Here is a 21,446-nt window from a genome sequence, read left to right on the forward strand (position 1 = left end):
ATTCTGTTAAGGGAGGTGGGTGGGCCTCTGCGCCTGGGCCTTGGGGGATTGTTTGTTTGCTTTCTGTGTTTGATGTCATTGTGTTGAGAACTTGTGTTGGGCAGGGGGCGGGGAGAGGAGATCCGGCAAGTGGTCGAATGCTAGGCGTCAGGCGCGAGAGCTACTCGGCTAGCTGGATAGCTGATTAATGGGAGCAAAGTGGGGGGAGAGCTGAGGAAAGATAGAGAGGAGGGGACTGCTGACGAGTAAGGGACTGTCGGGGGACTGGAGAGCAGAGGGCAGTAGCTTCCAAGGGGTGGACCAAGGGAGGTGCGGGGCATGGACTAAGGGCTGGCCTAGGAAAGGTCATGGCTGATCAACAGGGGAGGGGGGCGAGAGCCCCCGCCCCCGGACCAGACTGGTTACGTGGAATGTTCGTGGACTGAATGGGCGGTCAAAAGGGCCTGTGTGTTCGCACACCTGAGACTATTAAAAGCGGATGTGGCCATGCTACAGGAGACACACTTGAAGCTGGGAGACCAATTCAGATTGAAGAAGGGATGGGTCGGACAGGTGTTTCATTCGGAACTGGACTTTCAAACAAGCGGGGGCGGGGGGGCCATCCTGATTAACAAGAGGGTGGCATTTGAGGTGGGGAGTTTAGAGGCAGACCCAGAGGGTAGACTTATTATGGTCAGTGGGAAGCTGGAGGGAATGGCAGTGGTGCTGGTAAATATATACACCCCAAACTGGGATGATGTCGCGTTTGATAGGAATGTGCTGGGAAAGATCCCGGACCTGGACTCGCACCGGCTGGTTATGGGGGGTGATTTCAACATGGTTCTAGATCCGAGACTGGACCAGTCGAGTTCTAGGTCAGGGTAAGTATCAGCAATGGTGAAGGAATTGTGGGGGTCATTGGATCGCATGGGAGGGGTGGATCCGTGGAGATTTGGGAGGCCGAGGAGCAAGGAATATTCATTTTACTCTCATGTGCACAAGGTATACTCCAGGATAGATTTCTTTGTACTGGATAAAACACTGTTCGCGGGGGTGGAAGACACTGAGTACTCCGCAATTGTGGTGTCAGACAATGCGCCGCATTGGCAAGCACGGGAAAGTCTCATCGCCCACAGTGGGGATTAGATGCCGGGCTGCTAGCGAACGATAAGATCTGTGAGCGAGTGAGAGCGGCTATCCGGGGGTACATACAAAACAATGATATGGGAGAGACTACGGCAGGAGTCGTTTGGGAGACATCGAAAGCAGTTATCAGAGGGGAATTTATTTTGATTCGAGCCCATAGAGAGAAAACTGAGCGGGCGGAGCTGGACAGGTTGATAGGAGAAATCTTGCAGGTGGGCAGGAGGTCTGCGGAGTCTCCGAATGAGGAGCTCCTGAGGGAGCGTCAGAGACTCCAAATGGAGTTTGGGCTTCTTTCCACAGGAAAGGCAGAGGGACAGCTGAGGAGGGCAAAAGGGGCAATATATGAATATGGAGAGAATGCTAGCAGGATAATGGCACATCAGCTGAGGAAGCAGGATGCAGGAAAGGAGACGGAGTGGTTGAGAGGTGTTTTAGGTACCTGGGGATTCAAGTGGCTAAGGATTGGGGGCAGCTTCACAAGTTAAATCTGGGCAAAGCGGTGGATCAAATGAAGAAATTTTCGCAGATGGGACATGCTCCTGCTGGCGGGGAGGGTCCAGACTGTAACGGTGACGGTCCTTCCGAGATTGCTCTTTTTTCAATATATTCCGATTTTTACCCAAAGGCTTTTTTCAGGAAAAGTAACGTGGCGATATCGGGTTTTGTGTGGGCGGGTAAAACTCCGAGAGTAAAGAAGGCACTCCTGGAACGGGGTCGCGGAGAGGGGGACTTGGCCCTCCCGGGCTTTATTAACTATTACTGGGCGGCCAACATATCGATGGTCAGGATGTGGGTAGTGGGGGAGGGGGGTGTCGGTGTGGGAGTGAGTGGAAGCGGCATCCTGTAAGGGTACGAGTTTGGAGGCCTTGCTGACGGTGCCCCTGCCATTTTCGCTGGCTCGGTACTCTACGAGTCCTGTGGTGGTGGCAGCCCTTGGAGACGATGGAGGCAACACATGAGATTAGAGGGGGCATCAGTGTGGTCACCGATTTGTAACAATCGCCATTTACAGGTAATATTTACAAGTACTTAATTTGGCTTGGCACTAACAACATCCAACAAGTATGATGTGGAGATGCCTGCGTTGGACTAGGGTGGGCACAATCAGAAGTCTTATAACACCAGGTTAAAGTCCAACAGGTTTGTTTCGAATCACTAGCTTTCGGAGCGCAGCTCCTTCCTCGGGTGAATCTGATGAACAAGTATGTGGGAAGAGGTGGGCAGGATTTAATCATGATATTCTTGCTGAGATGAGGGCAGGGTTGACTCACTTAATGGCATTTACCTACCCGTACCTACTTGTAATAGCAAAGGATGACCAGTTAATCTGTTTTTAATGGTCTGTCTTCAGGCAGTAATGTTGGTTAGAGCACAGGAGAACTCTCCTCTTTGACAATTACAGTGGAATCTTAACATCACCAAGCAGATAGGATTATTTAGTACAATCCAATGTTGGCATCTCTAACAATGGCTTATTCGCATCAGTGTGAATCCAGATCTTATACTCATCACCTGGCATGAGGCTCAAGTCTGTAACATTTTGCTATGCCACACCCTGTGCCACTACGTGGTCAATTCCAGACCCACTTGACCACTGTTGAAATTTACTTTTATTTTAAAATACCCGAGGTCTTCTGCTGCCCAATAACTATAGTCACCAGGTTTGTAAAGTCCATCGAACTCAAAACATTACCTCTTTTCTCTCCCTACAGATGCCGCCAGACCTGCTGAGATTTTCCAGCATCTTGTCTTTCCAGTCAGGCTGATATATTGACTGTGTATTCTAAGTGGATAAAAATAAGCGCTGATAAAGTAGGACATTTCAGTGAGAATTTAATTTGTCTGTTTTACAAAAGCATCTAATTTTACACAAGTCCAAAATCAATTTTTATCTTTTTTTGAATCAACACTGTCAAATTGACAATGAAATGTGTGCTAAAGGTTTCTACTTTTTTGTACTGCATTAGATCCTAGTATTAGTGCTTGTGCTATTTTGAAATTGATTGATACATTTTATTTAACAGAACCTACATGGTTATCTACTAATTTGGGAATTCTAACATGCATTGAATGCTCTGGAATTCATAGAGAGCTGGGGGTACACTACTCCAGAATACAGTCCCTTACATTAGATGTATTAGGAACATCAGAACTCTTGGTAAGTCCTTTTTCAATTAATTTTGTTTCAATCCAATCTCTGCAGACAATTGGAGGAATAATCAAAACAGGTTGCCATTCCACATCTTTTGCAGATTAGTTATAGTTTGAAGTGGCAGTAATGAAAGCCTGGGACAGCACGGTGGCACAGTGGTTAGCACTGTTGTCTCACTGCGCCATGGACCCAGATTCGATCCCAGTCCTGGGACACTGTCCATGTGGAGTTTGCACATTTTCCCCAAGTCTGTGTGGGTCTCACCCCCATAACCCCATTTAGGGCAGCATGGTAGCATTGTGGATAGCACAATTGCTTCACAGCTCCAGAGTCCCAGGTTCGATTCCGGCTTGGGTCACTGTCTGTGTGGAGTCTGCACATCCTCCCCGTGTGTGCGTGGGTTTCCTCCGGGTGCTCCTGTTTCCTCCCACAGTCCAAAGATGTGCAGGTTAGGTGGATTGGCCATGATAAATTGCCCTTCGTGTTCAAAATTGCCCTTAGTGTTGGGTGGGGTTACTGGGTTATGGGGATAGGGTGGCGGTGTTGACCTTGGGTAGGGTGCTCTTTTCAAGAGCCGGTGCAGACTCGATGGGCCGAATGGCCTCCTTCTGCACTGTTAATTCTATGAACCCAAAAAGCGATGTGCAGGGTAGGAGAATTGGCCAAGCTAAATTGACCCTTAAATGGATAAAAAAGAATTGGATGCTCTAAATTTTAAAACAATAATGAAAAAATAATGAAAGCCTAAGGGCAGGTCTCCAACCTACCTGGTTGGTGAGGAACATAAATGGTGTAGAAACGTAAGATGGAAAAAGGAGAGAAACAATATAAGTGGGGAAGCATTCAAATTAAATGCAGTACAAGTTACGCACATTGTAGTGTAAATAAAGGGAACTTAAACTGATATATGACTTAACTATAACATTGAGCATTCGTATTATTTTTTTAAAAATAGTTTTGTGGAAGAGTTGTACTAAAGAAACTCAGCCTCCAGACATAATGGGGATGAATTTTAATCCTTAAGGAGAGCTGGATTAAAGAGGCTAAAAAAAATTAATATCCTAATGCTGCCCACTTTTGGTTTCTGACGGGGGCAGCCAGCTAACCCACTCTCAGGATGTAGGTTGGCTATTGAGATATTTTAAGCAGTCTGATGTGTCTCGATTTTTACTAGATTTTTGTTTTTGATATGTGGAGGCTAGAATTTTTGGGCCTCTGCAATTCCAGCCGGTTAAAAAGTGGTGTGAAAGGCTGGATCCATGCAGTCTTTATTCCACTGCTTGTAGGACAGAAGGAGCAGAAATGCCTTTGTCAGGCCCAAAACTTCAAACCGCCATTTGATTGTGATCCTTGCGATCTTTTGACCCTCCCTTCCACCCCCATAGTGTCCAAATTATCCTCCATCCACAGCCCTACCATCCCCACAGGGTCCCAATTTGCCAAAGGACAGTACACAAAATAAAAACTCTCTTGGAATCAAAATGAACCACATAAAGAAGGCAAGAACATGCCTTATCTGTGCCATCATGTTAAACATGAGACTTTGATCAGCTATCAAACTTAAAGTACTTCCCGTACCAGCCTCCCCGAACAGGCACCAGAATGTGGCGACTAGGGGCTTTTCACAGTAACTTCATTGAAGTCTACTTGTGACAATAAGCGATTTTCATTTCATTTCATTTTCAAGAGAGTAACCCACTTTGTTCTTATGTAAGAGAGACCTTCATTTGCTGAGAATTATATGAGCTTTACCTGCAAAGAATTATGATGCCCCATTAGTTACCACACTCAGAAATGTTTCCTTTGCTCTTTTAAATTGGCAAGATAACCTTATGAATCCCGATCTTTGAATTTTTATATCCATCAAAGAAGTAGTGTATTGCTATATCCATATCCATTCTGAAAAGTTCCATATATATATCACAGCAGGTGGAACCTTGCTCACTTTATGCTTTTTTAAAAAATATATTTTTATTCTCCTTTTTCACATTTTCTCCTGCATTTACACCCATCAACAATAAACAATAATCAGCAACAGATGTCAATCCCCATAACAGTAACAATGCTCCCATCCTCCCACCAACCCCCAAATATCAGCCCGCATATCCACATAAACAAATGACAAAAAGGAATCAGGGATTACCCATAGTCACCCTTAATCTACACAGCCCCCCCCCCCCCCCCCGCAAACTAATGTTCGATGTTATCCAGTTCTTGAAAGTGCATAATAAATAGTGCCCATGACTTGTAGAACCCCTCCGAGCTTCCACTCAGTTCAAACTTAACCTTCTCAAGGGTCAAGTATTCCAACAGGTCCCCCCGCCACGCCAGGGCACTGGGTGGAGAGGCTGCTCTCCATCCCAGCAGGATCCGCCTGTGGGCGATCAACGAGGTGAAGGCTATGATATCTGCCTCCGCACCCATTTCCAACCCTGGGTGGTCCGACACTCCGAATATGGCCTCCCGGAGACCCGGGTCCAGTTTCACACTCACCACCTTGGAAATTACCCTAAACACCTCCTTCCAGTACCCCCTAGCTTTGGACAGGACCAAAACATATGAACGTGATTAGCGCAACGCAACGCTCACACACATTCTCTACTCCTTCAAAAAATCTGCTCATCCTCGCCCTCGTGAGGTGCGCTCTATATACCACCTTCAGCTGTATCAGCCCCAACCTCACACATGAGGTGGAGGCATTCACTCTCCAGAGCACCTCACACCAGAGCCCCTCCTCTATAACCTCTCCCAACTCTTCCTCCCACTTTGCTTTGATCCCTTCCAGTGGTGTCTTATCCTCTTCCAAAATAGCTCCGTACACCGCTGACACTGCCCCCTTCGCCAGTCTCCTTGTCGTCAGCGCCTCCTCCAGCAATGTGGAGGCCGGTTCCTCTGGGAAACTCTATCTCCTTCCTGGCAAGATCCTGAACCTGCATGTCCCTAAACACTTCTCCCTGCTCCAGCCCATACTTCGCTTCCAGTTCCCTCAATCCTGCAAACCGTCCCCGAAGAAACAAATCTTTTAGCGTCTTAATCCCCCTTTCTTCCCATTTTCGAAAACTTCCATCCCACCTCCCAGGCTCAAATCTGTGGTTCCCCCTAAATGGCATTTCTCTTGACCCTGCCCCCAACCTGAAGTGTTGGCAAAACTGCCTCCAGATTTTCAATTAAGCTTTTATTACCGGATTCCCTGAGTATTTCCCTGGAGCTAACGGGAGCGACGCTGTTGCTAGTGCTTTCAGCCCCGACCCCCTGCACAAACTCTCTTCCATTCTGACCCACTGGGAATCAACCCCTCTGACCCAGCTCCGCACCTTCTCCACATTCGCCGCCTAGTAGTTACAACAGGTTTGGGACCCAAACCCCCTGCCTGCCTTCCCCTCTGTAGCAGCACCTTCCTCACTCTGGCCACCTTCCCTCCCCATATGAACAAGGTAATCCTTCCCTCAATCTCCTTGAAAAAAGACTGGCAGGAAAATCTGTAGGCATTGAAAAATAAACAGAAATCGCGGCAACACATTCATTTTAACCGTCTGTACCCGACCCGCCAGTGTCAGAGGAAGGCCATCCCACCTTGCCAGATCAGCTTTCACTCTCCCCACCAAACTAGTGATGTTGTACCTGCGAAGCCTCCCCCACACCCGGGCCACCTGCACCCCCAGATACCTAAAGTGAGTCCCTGCCCTACACAAAATACTCACTCTTGTCCAGGTTCAGCTTGTACCCCGAGAAAGGCCCAAATACCCGCAGTAGCTCCAATATTCCTCCTATCGACGCACTCGGTTCCGACACATACAGCAGCAAGTCGTGGGCATATAAGGACACCCTATGCTCTATCTCCTCCCTCCCCCCACACACACTATTCCTTTCCATGCTCCCGAACTTCTCAATGCGATGGCCAACGGCTCAATCGCAAGTGCAAACAGCAGGGGGGACATAGGACATCCCTGTCTCGTCCCACGGTGGAGAGAAAAGTATCTCGAACTGATATTGTTTGTGCGGACACTCGCCTTCAGCTCCTTGTATAATAGCTTTACCCAGTTCACAAATCTTGGTGCAATCCCAAACCGCTCCAGCACTGCCATCAGGTACCCCCGTTCTACCCGATCAAACGCCTTCTCGGCGTCCAATGCCACAACCACCTCTGTTTCCTTCCCTTCCGCCGGTGCCATAACGACGCTCAAAACCCTCCTAATGTTCGAAAACAGCTGCCTCCCTTTCACGCACCCCGTCTGATCCTCCCCTATCACCTTCGGGAGGCACTCCTCCAGCCTACCTTCGCCAACACTTTTGCGTCCACATTCAGAAGTGATATGGACCGATACGACCCACACTCCGTCGGATCCTTATCTTTTTTTTAGCAACCGTGAAATCGATGCACTTTATGCTTTTAATTGCTGTAGCAACTTCCTCTCATGATGGAACACAGATTGAACTCAATATACTGCCGTGAATGCTACTTAGGACAGCACCTCAAAATAGGGTGTGGGTGTGGGTGGATGATTAAGCAGGGATGTGGGAGGATGACAGAAGTAAGCACTCCATTGCTTTATCTGCGTTTTCTGATCTATCAGTAGTGATCCATTGAGGTTTTGATATGTTGCAAACGCATCTCTGATTCAATTATTTCAGTGAGCGTTCTTCGACTCTCCTTTGATTTTATCAGCTCCTTTGATCTTATTGCCTGCTTTCTCCGAGTTAAGATCTGCTAAGAGAGGCATCCAGTAAATCTTTCAATGATGTCTCGAGTATCTGAGGAAAGCCCCTTGTCTTTAGCCTATTTTCTTGGTTCAAGGACCTCCTAATGTGTCAGCATTACACAATGTATTCTTAAAAAGACATTTCTCTTTGCTATTCTGAATTGAAGGTAATGTTAAACCCAACTCTATATGTTGTCAATATGCAAAATTGCTGTTAAAGTCACCCCATTTACTGATGTCAGATTTTGTTTTCTGCTGCTTTACTTGGAATACAAGGATGCAATCATTGTCATATTTAAGGATTTCATTCCCATGAGCATACAGAACTTGGTCTTGCAATAGCCTATTATATCCTGAGCTGACATTAAAACCACCAAAAGCAATTTTAAAACCTATTCTTTGGGCAATTGATTCACACCAATCAAGTGAATTATAAAACTGGTCTTCTATCAACAAACAAGCCTTCAGAGTATGTGTATTAGCAATCACCACTGTCACCTTGTAAGAGGAATCTGGCTTTATGGAGCCATTTTGATAGTGGAGCACAGTTTAAAACTGCAGACCTGTATCAGGAGGCAATAATCAAAATTCTGCCTTGGATCCATGTGATCTACTAGATCATGGATATGATACTGCCCATTGTAGCTCCCCCAGAGGCTTTAGTCCAGCAACTAAAATGTAAACACAATAGTTCTCTGAAAGAAGACCCCCCGTACAAAAGTCATTCATGTTGTGCACATTGAATGAACAAACAAAGGCACGTCCGTTGTGGGATAATGTCAGAAGACAAATCAATTCTAGTTTAGCACACTGGGCTAAATAGCTGGCTTTTAAAGCATACCAAGGCAGGCCAGCAGCACTGTTCAATTCCCGTACCAGCCTCCCTGAACAGGTGCTGGAATGTGGCGACTAGGGGCTTTTCACAGTAACTTCATTGAAGCCTACTTGTGACAATAAGTGATTTTCATTTTCAATTCATCAATTAATTAGGCACAAGATTTCACGGTTAACTTGTCGAGATGATGTGGTGTATCGTGGTCATGAATGGCTGCTCTAGGCTGGTTTGTCGTTCTTTTAAATCTTAGATGCACTTGCCTGTGGAGGCTAAACAGCTTTGGTTTGGGCAATTATTTCCCTCTTGGGTACAGTTAGTTCATAGAACCTTAACTTCTCTCTGAATTTACATAGCTGAGCAATCAATTGTATGAAAACCTACAAAGAATAAGACCCTTACTACATGGTTCAAAATGGCGGTCCACCATCATAAGCTCAGGGCAGCTATAGTTGGGCATTAAATGCTAGCATTATCAGTGATGGCCATGTATCAAGAATATACTATTGCTTTTCTACCGAACATTATGATAATACATTTAAAATGGAAATAACCTACTTACAGTTGCACCTAAAATGTCTATCTGGTACTGTAGGCTTATGTGACTGGTTTACACAGTTTTATTCCCACAAGCTGAGCCTAAATCTTATGGTCCATTCAGCAATGCATTTTGAAATTAAATCTGGCAAACTATTCAGTTATTTTAACATTTATATATAATAGGTTGGCAAAATGCATCAAGATCTAATGAGAGAAATGTTATTTTTGATAGCTAGCCAAGAATATTGGGAATGCAACATTGAATGAGATCATGGAGGATAGTTTGCCTTTGGATGAAACTGCTAAACCTAATCCTAATAGTGACATGTGAGTATACACAATTTTGCAGTTTGTTATGGAAGAGACCATTTGATTCTGGGAAATCGGCAGGGTTTTCCTTTCATACCTTTTCCAAGAGTGCACTATTATTGCAAAGTGTGTCCTACCTTCACTTTTTTTTCCAAGTTTGCTAACCCTACAAATAATACGTATGGATAATTCAATAGTTTACATCATTTGAGCGTGATATCTTATTCTTTAAGATCATTTTGCTGTTTTTGCATATCTTAATTCCTCTGCAAATCAGGATTATGTTATGGGCATGATTGTCTTACATTGTGGCTGGTGGGGGAGAATTGAAAATCAGGCTTCACTTCATGCTTTCCCTACTAAATTAAAAATGAAGTTGTCCTTGATAGTGCTCTCTTTGCATGAAGTAAATAAATTAAGAGTACCCAAGAATTTTTGTATATGGAACTACAGATTGTATTGAATTCAGAATCAAACCTGATTGGATTATTTATTAGTTTCAGAATTGAGATTTTCAAGTAGGATTATAATAAAATCTTGCATTTTGAATAAACTTTTGGGATCAAAGGGATTGTAAAATTTGTTACTCTGAAAATTATTTCATGAGACTTGTTTTTGAACAACTTGGTAAGAAAGATTGTGTCAAAATGGGAATTGTTATTCTAGAGAAAGTTGTGTTTCCTGAATTATCAGCTAGCTTCACATTCATACTCTGTTTTGCATTTTTGAGTAGTTTCCAAAATGTTTTTTACTCCTGATAAGCATTGTTATTTTTTGCATATTTTCTGATATCCTTTTTTTGTTTAAATAGGTTGCTTATATATAATGAAACCTTTTTAAACCCCCCCGCCCCCCCATCTTTATCTTTTTCTAAAAATTATTTGAATTAAAAATGGGTAATCTCTACTTTGTGTTTGCACTGAGTCCCTAATACAGCACACCAATTGCTTTTGGACTGAACTGGCCACGCGTGTATCTGCAATATTCATTGCTCCACCTTCTGTGGCTGCTTGTTCAGCTGCATGGGCCTTAAATTCTGTAATTTCCTTCCTAATCTGTTTCTACTCTGCCTTGCTCTCCTTTAAGTCAATCCTCAAAATCTACCTTTTTGAGTAAATTTTTCGTCACCTGTTCTAATATTTCTTCTTTCCCCTTATTTTGAAACTGATAAGATTTCCTGAAGCACCTGAGGATACTTTTATTTTGTCAAGGTCACTAAGTAAATACAACTTGTTATTATGACATATTTTGAATGGGCCAAAAAGTTGCTCCTGATTACTTTATTTAAGGAGCATCTTTAATGATTGTGCAAATGAAGACTAGTTCAAACTTAAATGCTGATCTATATGGGGAATTCTGTTTGACATAATTATTCAGTTTTTAATAAATTATCATGTTTTTTGTCACTGATATTAAACAAGGTTTAGACGTGGGAATAATTTTTCTTTTGTAGGGTTGCACGGAAGGACTACATCACTGCTAAATACATAGAACGGAAATATTCGAGAAAAAAGTGTACTGACAATGCAGCCAAACTTAGCTGTCTATGTGATGCAATCAAGTCAAGAGACATCTTCGCATTGATTCAGGTGTACGCTGATGGTGTAGATCTCACTGACCCAATTCCTTTGGCAAATGGACACGTAAGATTTGTTTTCAACTTTCTTTGAAGAAGTTAGAGAATATTCTTTCTTGTGTGGGAAATTTTAAATGATTCAGTTCAGAGAAAAGTATGAAGTCATGTAAAGAAAAATACTAAAGGAAAGGCACCCTTGGTGGTTCCAATGCTGAAAGAGAATCATGAACAGCAATTTAAACTGGGAACAATGTTCCAGTTTGTCTGAACTGGAAAAATTGTTCCTAACTGATCATCTGTAGTATTCCTCGGACTAGATCAAGATTGTCATGGTTAGTTTTTATGGTGCAACTGTGACCTCATCTAATCTGAACTTCGAGGGCTATTGTTCAACTAAGTATGGAGGAGTGCAATTAAAAAGACACTTCGGATGTTATTTCTGATGCTACAGGACACATGTCCCGAAATTGCATCTTCCTTGTACATCCCCATCTGGTTTTGAGATTGTTCTAAATAATAGGAGTCCAAGTGGTGACGCCAATTGACCAATCCAGCAACAGCCAGCAAAAACTGACTACTTTCTATTTTTCAATTCAATTGTGATATATGGACAAATTAGTTGTTAAGTGTGACATATTTTGCATGTGGCAAGAATCGAGACTTTTCTTGTCGGTGTAGATTTTATTTTTATTCATTCACAAATAGGTTTTTAAATCAGGCATTATAATGAAACCATATCATCTCAGATGAGGAAAAGAGACCTATCATGATTTTCCTTATTTGAATCACTCATTTTAAGATTTTTCTTTCTACATTGGTCTTTACCACACTTCATCTAAAGCAACAGGAGGCCTGTCCAGTTTGGAACACTGCTCCAAAGCCTCTAATAAAAATCTTGTATTGGTTGTCAGAACAATGATGAGAGAAATGTGTTTCTTTTAAATAACTGATTACAAATATATATATTTAAAATTTAGAGTACACAATTCTTTTTTTTTCAATTAAGAGGCAATTTAGTGTGGCCAATTCTACCTTGCACATCTTTTTTGATTGTGGAGGTGAGACCCACGCAGACACAGGGAGAATGTGCAAACTCCACACAGACAGTGACCCGGGCCGGGATCGAACCCGGGTCCTCGGTGCCGTGAGGCAGCAGTGCTAAAGCTGATTACAAATATAGACAGCAGTCCTGAATATGTTATAATGAATCAACAACACTGGAAATCTTAAACTTAGCTGGTGTACTTTGTCACATGTAACTAGTAAGAATTTGTGATCAATTCCTTATTCAGCACGTGAACTGAATGAATTTACTGAAAATTAAAGGTAAATTTTAAAAAATGATTAATGGTGAATCTGCATGCACAGTAAAATGTGTTACTTTAATTTCTTAGTTGACCACTAGTGGTGCAAGTTCATAGATTAGCCAGTGTTTCATAACTTTATAAAAGCACATTTAATTGTACCTATGTATTTAAATACTTTTGCAGATAATTTCCTTTTCTTTATATGTTTCTAGGAACAAGGAGAAACTGCACTACATCTTGCTGTGAGACTGGTGGACAGAACATCACTCCATGTAGTTGACTTTTTAGTTCAGAACAGGTCAGCACTTCATTATGAAATGTTTTTAAAAATTGATCTTCTACAAACTAGAAAGTATGATGACAAGGCTATTTGGGACTACGGTCTCAGAAAATTCATGCTTATCTGTTATTTTGATCATTACTCATCTGGGTGTGCAGGCAAATCTTAACCAATGATTTATATCTTTGACTAACTAGCTTATCTAGACTATGAAATGGATGACAGCTTTCCAACTGGATGAGGACAGGGTTTGGGAATGGAAAATATCTTGATCCTGTAAAATGGTATTCTTGCCGATTAATGCAAGCATAATTTTAAATGTTTGTTTTACATAGTTAAGAGGAAATTGCCACCAATGCAAGCCAAGTATTGTATGTAGATCTCGAGTGTTTTAATATCATCTTTTGATATAAAATTCTGTATATGAATTTGTTCCTGTTTGGTCCAACAGTGGGAATCTTGATAAACAGACTGCCAAAGGCAGTACAGCATTGCATTACTGCTGTTTAAATGACAATGTGGAGTGTCTTAAGTTGCTTCTGAGGGGGAAAGCTTCCATTGAAATAGGTATGTTACTATAAAATCATATTTCTTTTAATATTGGAAAATCCCTTCTCTGAGTATATTGCCATGGGAGTGTCCCTTTAAGAGATATTTTGTCTTATCGCATGGCTTCAGTGATGTAATTGTGTGGGTGGAGCTGGGCTGTGGCTCTAAGTTTTACTTTCATTTTGGTTTGGGCTTGTTTTGGTGGCTGAGTCTTTTTGCTTTCGTTTTCACATTTGGCTGCTGTATTCAGACAGACAGGTATCTTGGAGTGTCTCTCTACCTTCAGTTTAAAAGCTGTTTCCAGATTATTTGATCACTTGGAAAGAAATAACTGTTTTCTGGAAGAAATTCAAACCTGTTTTGGAAAGGACACAAGAGCATCCAAACCAGGTCTTGAGTGTGTGTGTTGGGCCACACCTTTGAAAAGGGTTTTCTGGTTTATGGGATCTTGTTAGTAAATTGGAACAGCTTAAGGGGGAAATTTATGAAGGGTTATATATAGAGTACTGGAGCTGTGTGGGGTATTTATGTTGGTGTATGATAAAAATGCTTACTGTGTGTGTTTATAAAAATGTTAACTAAATTTGTAGAATAAACTTGTTTTTGATTAAAAGTGGTTCAGGCTTCTGTTGAATAACACCTGAAAGGCAGGTCCTTGTGTTCATCGTAACCAAAATCAACAAACAGTTGTAGGTCAGGTGAACTCCATGATATACTTTGGAGTTTTCTAAACCCTGGCCCATAGTATATATATATATTTTTTTTAATGTTGCAAATACACAGGTCACTTAAAGATTTGAAAAGAGGAGAAAAAGATTAAACGTTTTAGGTTGACATCCTTTTTCAGAATTAGAAAAGAAAAATGAGGCCAGTGAATATCAATGGAAAAAAATTGCGGCACAAATACTTCTGCACATTAAGGTGTTAAGTTGTGCTCAATCTACCAAGTATTACATGTCGATCAAAGATTACTTGCTTCATACAGATTCTTAAAGGTCATGCTGATTTATGTAAGGTTTTCATTTGTTATGAATTTGCATTCAAATAGTAATATTTGATCTGATTACTTATGTAAATAACTAAAGTTATGAAGAAAGGGGTGCCAATAATTAAACTTTTTAACTGAAACAGGGAAATCTAATGCAGGCCTTAAAAAATTATCAAAAGTTGTCAGGATGACCAGTGCAAGAATATTCCTAATAATTGGTAGCAAGGTACACAGATTGGATTTGTCACAAGAAGAATGAAGGGGAAGGTTTTTTTCAAAGCCATTTGTTAGAGCATAGAGTATGTCACCACAAGTAATCATTGAGGCAGAGGAAATAACATTATTTAAAATGGAATTTGGTAAGTAGTTTAAAAGGTTGCAATTGAGGGCAGGGAAGTGAGTGATAGGGATAGCTTCACTGGAGCTGACACAGACTTGATGGCCTGAATGGCCTTGCATTTTGCTGTGACAGCTGTGATTTAGTCATAAACATCATTGAAGATCAAGCAACATCTACTGCGTGTCCTTGATAAGTATGTGCCTGCAGGCAGGGAGGAAGTGGGCGAGCGAGGGAACCGTGGTTTACTAAGGCAGTCGAAACACTTGTCAAGAGGAAGAAGGAGGCTTATGTAAAGCTGAGACATGAAGGTTCAGTTAGGGCGCTCGAGAGTTACAAGTTAGCTAGGAAGGACCTAAAGAGAGAGCTAAGAAGAGCCAGGAGGGGACATGAAAAGTCTTTGGCAGGTAGGATCAAGGATAACCCTAAAGCTTTCTATAGATGTGTCAGCAATAAAATAATGACTAGGGTAAGAGTAGGGCCAGTCAAGGACCGTAGTGGGAAGTTGTGCTTGGAGTCTGAGGAGAAAGGAGAGGTGCTAAATGAATGAATATTTTTCGTCAGTATTCACACAGGAAAAAGACAATGTTGTCGAGGAGAATACTGAGATTCAGGCTACTAGACTAGACGGGCTTGAGGTTCATAAGGAGGAGGTGTTAACAATTCTGGAAAGTGTGAAAATAGATAAGTCCCCTGGGCCGGATGGGATTTATCCTAGGATTCTCTGGGAAGCGAGGGAGGAGATTGCTGAGTCTTTGGCTTTGATCTTTAAGTCATCTTTGTCTACAGGAATAGTGCCAGAAGACTGGAGGATAGCAAATGTTGTCCCCTTGTTCAAGAAGGGGAGTAGAGACAACCCCGGTAACTATAGACCAGTGAGCCTTACTTCTGTTGTGGGCAAAATCTTGGAAAGGTTTATAAGAGATAGGGTGTATAATCATCTGGAAAGGAATAATTTGATTAGACATAGTCAACACGGTTTTGTGAAGGGTAGGTCGTGCCTCACAAACCTTATTGAGTTCTTTGAGAAGGTGACCAAACAGGTGGATGAGGGTAAAGCAGTTGATGTGGTGTATATGGATTTCAGTAAAGCGTTTGATAAGGTTCCCCACGGTAGGCTACTGCAGAAAATACGGAAGCATGGGATTCAGGGAGATTTCGCAGTTTGGATCAGAAATTGGCTAGCTGGAAGAAGACCAAGGGTAGTGGTTGATGGGAAGTGTTCAGACTGGAGTCCAGTTACTAGTGGTGTACCACAAGGATCTGTTTTGGGGCCACTGCTGTTTGTCATTTTTCTAAATGACCTGGAGGAGGGCGCAGAAGGATGGGTGAGTAAATTTGCAGATGACACTAAAGTCGGTGGAGTTGTGGACAGTGCGGAAGGATGTTACAAGTTACAGAGGGACATAGATAAGCTGCAGCGCTGGGCTGAGAGGTGGCAAATGGAGTTTAATGCAAAAAAGTGTGAGGTGATTCATTTTGGAAGGAATAACAGGAAGACAGAGTACTGGGCTAATGGTAAGATTCTTGGCAGTGTGGGTGAGCAGAGAGATCTCGGTGTCCATGTACATAGATCCCTGAAAGTTGACACTCCGGTTGAGAGGGTTGTTAAGAAGGCGTACGGTGTGTTAGCTTTTATTGGTAGAGGGATTGAGTTTCAGAGCCATGAGGTCATGTTGCAGCTGTACAAAACTCTGGTGCGGCCGCATTTGGAGTATTGCGTGCAATTCTGGTCACCGCATTATAGGAAGGATGTGGAAGCGTTGGAAAGGGTGCAGAGGAGATTTACCAGAATGTTGCCTGGTATGGAGGGAAGATCTTATGAGGAAAGGCTGCGGGACTTGAGGCTGTTTTCGTTAGAGAGAAGAAGGTTAAGAGGTGACTTAATTGAGGCATACAAGATGATCAGAGGATTGGATAGGGTGGACAGTGAGAGCATTTTTCCTCGGATGGTGATGTCTAGCACGAGGGGACATAGCTTTAAATTATGGGGAGATAGATATAAGACAGATGTCAGAGGTAGGTTCTTTACTCAGAGAGTAGTAAGGGTGTGGAATGACCTGCCTGCAACAGTAGTGGACTCGCCAACACTAAGGGCATTCAAATGGTCATTGGATAGACATATGGACGATAAGGGAATAGTGTAGATGGGCTTTAGAGTGGTTTCACAGATCGGCGCAACATCGAGGGCCGAAGGGCCTGTACTGCGCTGTTATGTTCTAAGCATCTTGTCATTCTGAAGCCAGTTTTAATACAGAAGTCTAACCATTAGCTGCATTCCTCCCTCAAATGCTCCCCAATAGCACAAGTATATCTGCCTCATTAATTATTTCTATTTGTTACATTGGATTAGCTTATGAGAATATTGCAAACATGCCCAATGTGAGCTAACGGTATAAACTGGGCTGTTCCACATCAGTTTGTGAAGCTATAAAGAGATCAATTAATGGAAAGATCAAATTGCAACTCTTTCTGTGGTTTCTGAAAATGCATCATATTAAAATTTCAGCATAAGAGCACAAAGCAAAATGCTGCCAATGCATATTCAGTTTTGAAGCCCTGATCTGAGCTAAGTGCAGTGTTTCTATGTAATTATGGGTTCAAAGAGTCCTGAATATGAAAGATTATGAAGACATGTTTGTGCATGTGCATGAATTTAATCCAGATTTCAGTTCATCATATATCAGTGTTGGTTAGTTTTCAGCTTTACCATGTAGCTTTTGCCAAATTTGAAACCAAAGTTCTCTTATAGTTGAAGTTTTGTGTTTAGTCTTTTTTTTAGCTCTTTTGAGAAAGTACCAATATGTAACTAAAAACTATGAATTTTAAGAAATGGTTTTATTTTCAGCTAATGAAGGAGGGGAAACTCCACTTGACATAGCTAAACGCTTAAAGCACACACAGTGTGAAGAGATGGTATGTCCTATATTTACATATTCTTAAATATTCTAAATTTATTGTAAGATCTTCACATTTATGTTTTGTTTTAAAATAAATGGTGATTCTCTTCTGTAGCTTATACAGTCATTATCAGGCAAGTTTAATGCTCATGTCCATGTGGAATATGAATGGAGATTGCATCATGAAGATCTGGATGAAAGTGATGATGATATTGAAGACAAGGTAGGAATTTAACAGTCAGTCAAAAATTCTGTCAATATAATTTCTTCACAATTATGGAATTATTTCAAAATCTACCTTCCATCGTTTGAAATGGTAACTAATCAAATTATCTCAATGTTTTCAAACCTAATTTTCACGTCCAATTCAGTTTATGGACCTGTCCATTATATTTCACTATTGTGTCTACTAACAGTAAAACGTGAGCTGCTACTTGCCAATGTTTGGAGCTTGAATGTAGTGATCCAGTTTTTCTATAATCAGAATTGTGACAAAACCTGAGATTAAGAGGCATGTTCTTTGAATCTTTGAATTTATCGTCTGCTGCCTTCAACTTTATTCCCATTCATCTTTCATTCTTAGAAACGTGTTCCAAGTCTAGCCTTTGACGTTGTTCCTCTTTCATTTTGCATCACCTAAGTTTTGTAAATTGCTATTGACTTTCAAATTATTCAGTTTATGCCAATATGACCAGTATGATTTCTGCATGACTGGTTTTGTAGCCTATTCACAACCTTCTAGAACTCTACTTTGTAATACTTCAGTGAATCATTTGTCATATGTTCTGTGACAAAATATTTATGTGCTTTCTTACCACCTGTGATCTGTATGTTTTGTATGGAATAGATTTGTCTTTTTTTAAATTCTTGGCGTGTGTATTCCAGTTAAATAATTCAACAGAAAGCTTTCATGATAAAAATAAATAGCTATTTATTCTCACACACTTGTCTTAATTAACGCAACAACACACAATTGTTTTTTATCTTGCATGCATATAAACACACGCAAAGATTAGACACCGGTAAAGTTAGTGCACTTTTACAGCCTACACTTAATTCTGTAATTTTAACTGCATTTGATGATTTAAAGTTGAAGTGAGGGTCTTGTAAAACATAGGGTTCATAGCCGATTCTGAGTAGATAACTAGGAGGGTGTTCTCAGGTGAACTTTGAAAGCAAAACAGGTTAAGCACTTTGGCTGCTTGATGACTTGCAGCTACTTTCAGTCACTTTCTCAGACTGGATGACGCCTCTCTGCTGGGTCCTCAGATAATAAAGGTGTAATTCCAATTCCTGAAACTAATTTTGATTAAATGACTGCTGGTTTGACACTTTGAGGCCCACCCTCAGTGGGGAGGGACCATCATGCTATAATGGGAAGTTGATAATGGTCATTGAGTTTCGATTTCCTTTTTGCCGAGTATGAAACATGGAGAAGCCAGTCTGGAAATTCCATAGTCTTTAGGTATTGACCCATCCTTAAAAATTCAGATGTCCACAAATAGCTGTACGGTTGCATTTTTATTGCTCATCCATAATTGCCCTTGGGAAGGTGATGGTGAGCTATCATCTTGAACCACTGCAGTCCATGTCCAGTGTTTTAAAAGTATTGACTGAAAGTTCATAATATGACATGCCTATACTGAATATTTACTTGTGTGTCTATTTTTTGATGAAATTGTTCACTTTGCTGTAGTTGATAACTTGAGCATTGATATTTTTTAATGAGTGGGATTCCCTTGGCACTGATCCTCTTTCTGACTGTCCTTTGACTTCCTTCAGTTTAACCCAAACTCATCCACTCAGCAAGTCTAATCAGCAGCTATTAGCTCTTACCTCTAGTTATATTGTTAATACTTAAGGTGCCAGATATTTTCTGTCTCTCTTCCCTCTTTCTGAAATGAAAAAATGAAATGAAAAAAAATTCTATCATTGTTTTCTCTTTCTTTCCTTTGGTCTCTTTTGCTATACCCCTTTTCTCTAAATGTCATGTTTATCTATTTCATACTTTTCCCATTGCAATGTTTCTTGCATTTCTATTACATGCATTCCTCTATTTTATCCACCACTGTTGAAGAAAACCATTAGTTATGTAACAGGCTACTTTCTCCAGTCAAAAGACCCCTTCACTTTAGATGCTTTGATACCACCTAGGATTATACTGCTGAAGTAATTTCTTTGCTGGTCTGCTGAGTACTCTTCCAACTATGATCCCTCAAGAGTAGTTATATTAAAGCGTATAACCTTACCAAACCATAATGCAAGCAAGTATCTTAAGAACCCAGCTTCACACTGTCGTCTCCCTACCATGGAAGACTACAATTAATGCCTTGTCCCTTGTGCTCAAAATACCAAATATTATGTTGCACAGTTAGCGTCATGATACTACGTGATTTAATACGTCCAATTAAAGTTCTTAACAAATTTTAACATCTATCATTTTCAGCAATCCAGTCCTAATCGACCTATCAGTTTCTATCAAATATCCTATCAGTCAGGAGCAATCCAGCTTCAGCCTCCAGCTCCTCTTGCAATCCTGCCAAGAGATTCAGCCAACTCCATGAAAGATAAACAGCGACCATTCATTCCGAGTATGCTGCACAATGAAACCTATGGAGCTGTACTGAGTTCCAGCCCTCCTCCTACTGTAATTGATGCACCTCCACTTCCACCTCGGAATACAAGTAAAGGTGAGCCATATGTATTTGGTGGGTATTGGTGGTTGTTGATTACTTACGATTAAGCTATACTGTAAGATTTCCACTTTTTAATGGTCTACTTTCAGATACTTTTTTAAAAAAAATTCTACATTTATAAAGTGTCCTGGAATTAATATGAAGGAGCAAAATGGGACAAAGCTGGTGAAATTGACACAACTTTGGAAAGCCAGTTCCAACCCGCTGACTTCCAGGTTTCATGTGCAACCCCTCAGGAGAGGCTGATTGTCAATTGTAATGTATTGATTGCTCAATTAGAGCAGGGTTGACAGATATTTTTGGTTTAACGCCAGGTCCATGGATTTACCGGTCTTTCTGAAACTCTCCAGTGAAAGTAAAGCCGGAATATATCATAACTGAGGGGTTTGATCGATTAGAGGAAAAACGGCACTGCATACTCAGAATTCACAGCTGTTTACTTGATATTAGAAAAGGGTCTTCACAGTACATTTGCTGAGTTAACTTCTACACATTGGAGGTTTCTTCTACACTTTTGAGGTTTGATCTATTGCATCAGGATGTGTGCCGCTTCTGCTGCCTTAGATTGGACCTCCGAGGAGGACCAAAAACAGCAGCAACCTGCAGATCACAGTTTCTAGAACAAAGAACAAAGAAAAGTACAGCACAGGAACAGGCCCTTCGGCCCTCCAAGCCTGTGCCGACCATGCTGCCCGTCTAAACTAAAATCTTCTACACTTCCTGGGTCCGTATCCCTCTATTCCCATCCTATTCATGTATTTGTCAAGATGCCCCTTAAATGTCACTATCGTCCCTGCTTCCACCACCTCCTCCGGCAGCAAGTTCCAGGCACCCACTACCCTCTGTGTACTTCTGGATGCACAGGAGACGGGGGAGTGGCAGGGAGCTGTTAGGTGGTGGCAGACATCTGTAACCTGTTGGAAGAGAATCTGCTGACCTGGTCACCATGCTTTACCAGTGACTATGAAAGTCACCACTGTCAATGTTTTTGCCTCTGGATCCTTTCAAGGCTCTGCCAGATATATTTACAGAATCTCCCAGTCAGCAGTTCATAGCTGCATAAGGCAGATAACTAATTAATTGTTTGCTGGGCCACCGATTATGCTAACTTTGCCTGTGATTATACTGGTCAGAATGAATGGGTGCTCAGTTTTG

General features: G+C 41.6%; 1 protein-coding gene across 1 annotated transcript in view; it reads left to right on the plus strand.

The window, feature by feature from the left end:
* asap2a (ArfGAP with SH3 domain, ankyrin repeat and PH domain 2a) overlaps positions 1-21,446 on the plus strand; it is a 228,661-nt gene that overhangs the window by 165,856 nt on the left and 41,359 nt on the right. The window contains exons 15-22 of the mRNA XM_072498751.1: positions 3,150-3,283; positions 9,582-9,676; positions 11,112-11,301; positions 12,754-12,839; positions 13,273-13,388; positions 17,544-17,611; positions 17,711-17,818; positions 20,042-20,285. Coding sequence (XP_072354852.1) covers positions 3,150-3,283; positions 9,582-9,676; positions 11,112-11,301; positions 12,754-12,839; positions 13,273-13,388; positions 17,544-17,611; positions 17,711-17,818; positions 20,042-20,285 — 1,041 coding nt within the window. The remainder of the gene's footprint in view (positions 1-3,149; positions 3,284-9,581; positions 9,677-11,111; positions 11,302-12,753; positions 12,840-13,272; positions 13,389-17,543; positions 17,612-17,710; positions 17,819-20,041; positions 20,286-21,446) is intronic.

This window comes from Scyliorhinus torazame, chromosome 4, assembly GCF_047496885.1.
Source record: "Scyliorhinus torazame isolate Kashiwa2021f chromosome 4, sScyTor2.1, whole genome shotgun sequence".
Classification (NCBI taxonomy): domain Eukaryota; kingdom Metazoa; phylum Chordata; class Chondrichthyes; order Carcharhiniformes; family Scyliorhinidae; genus Scyliorhinus; species Scyliorhinus torazame.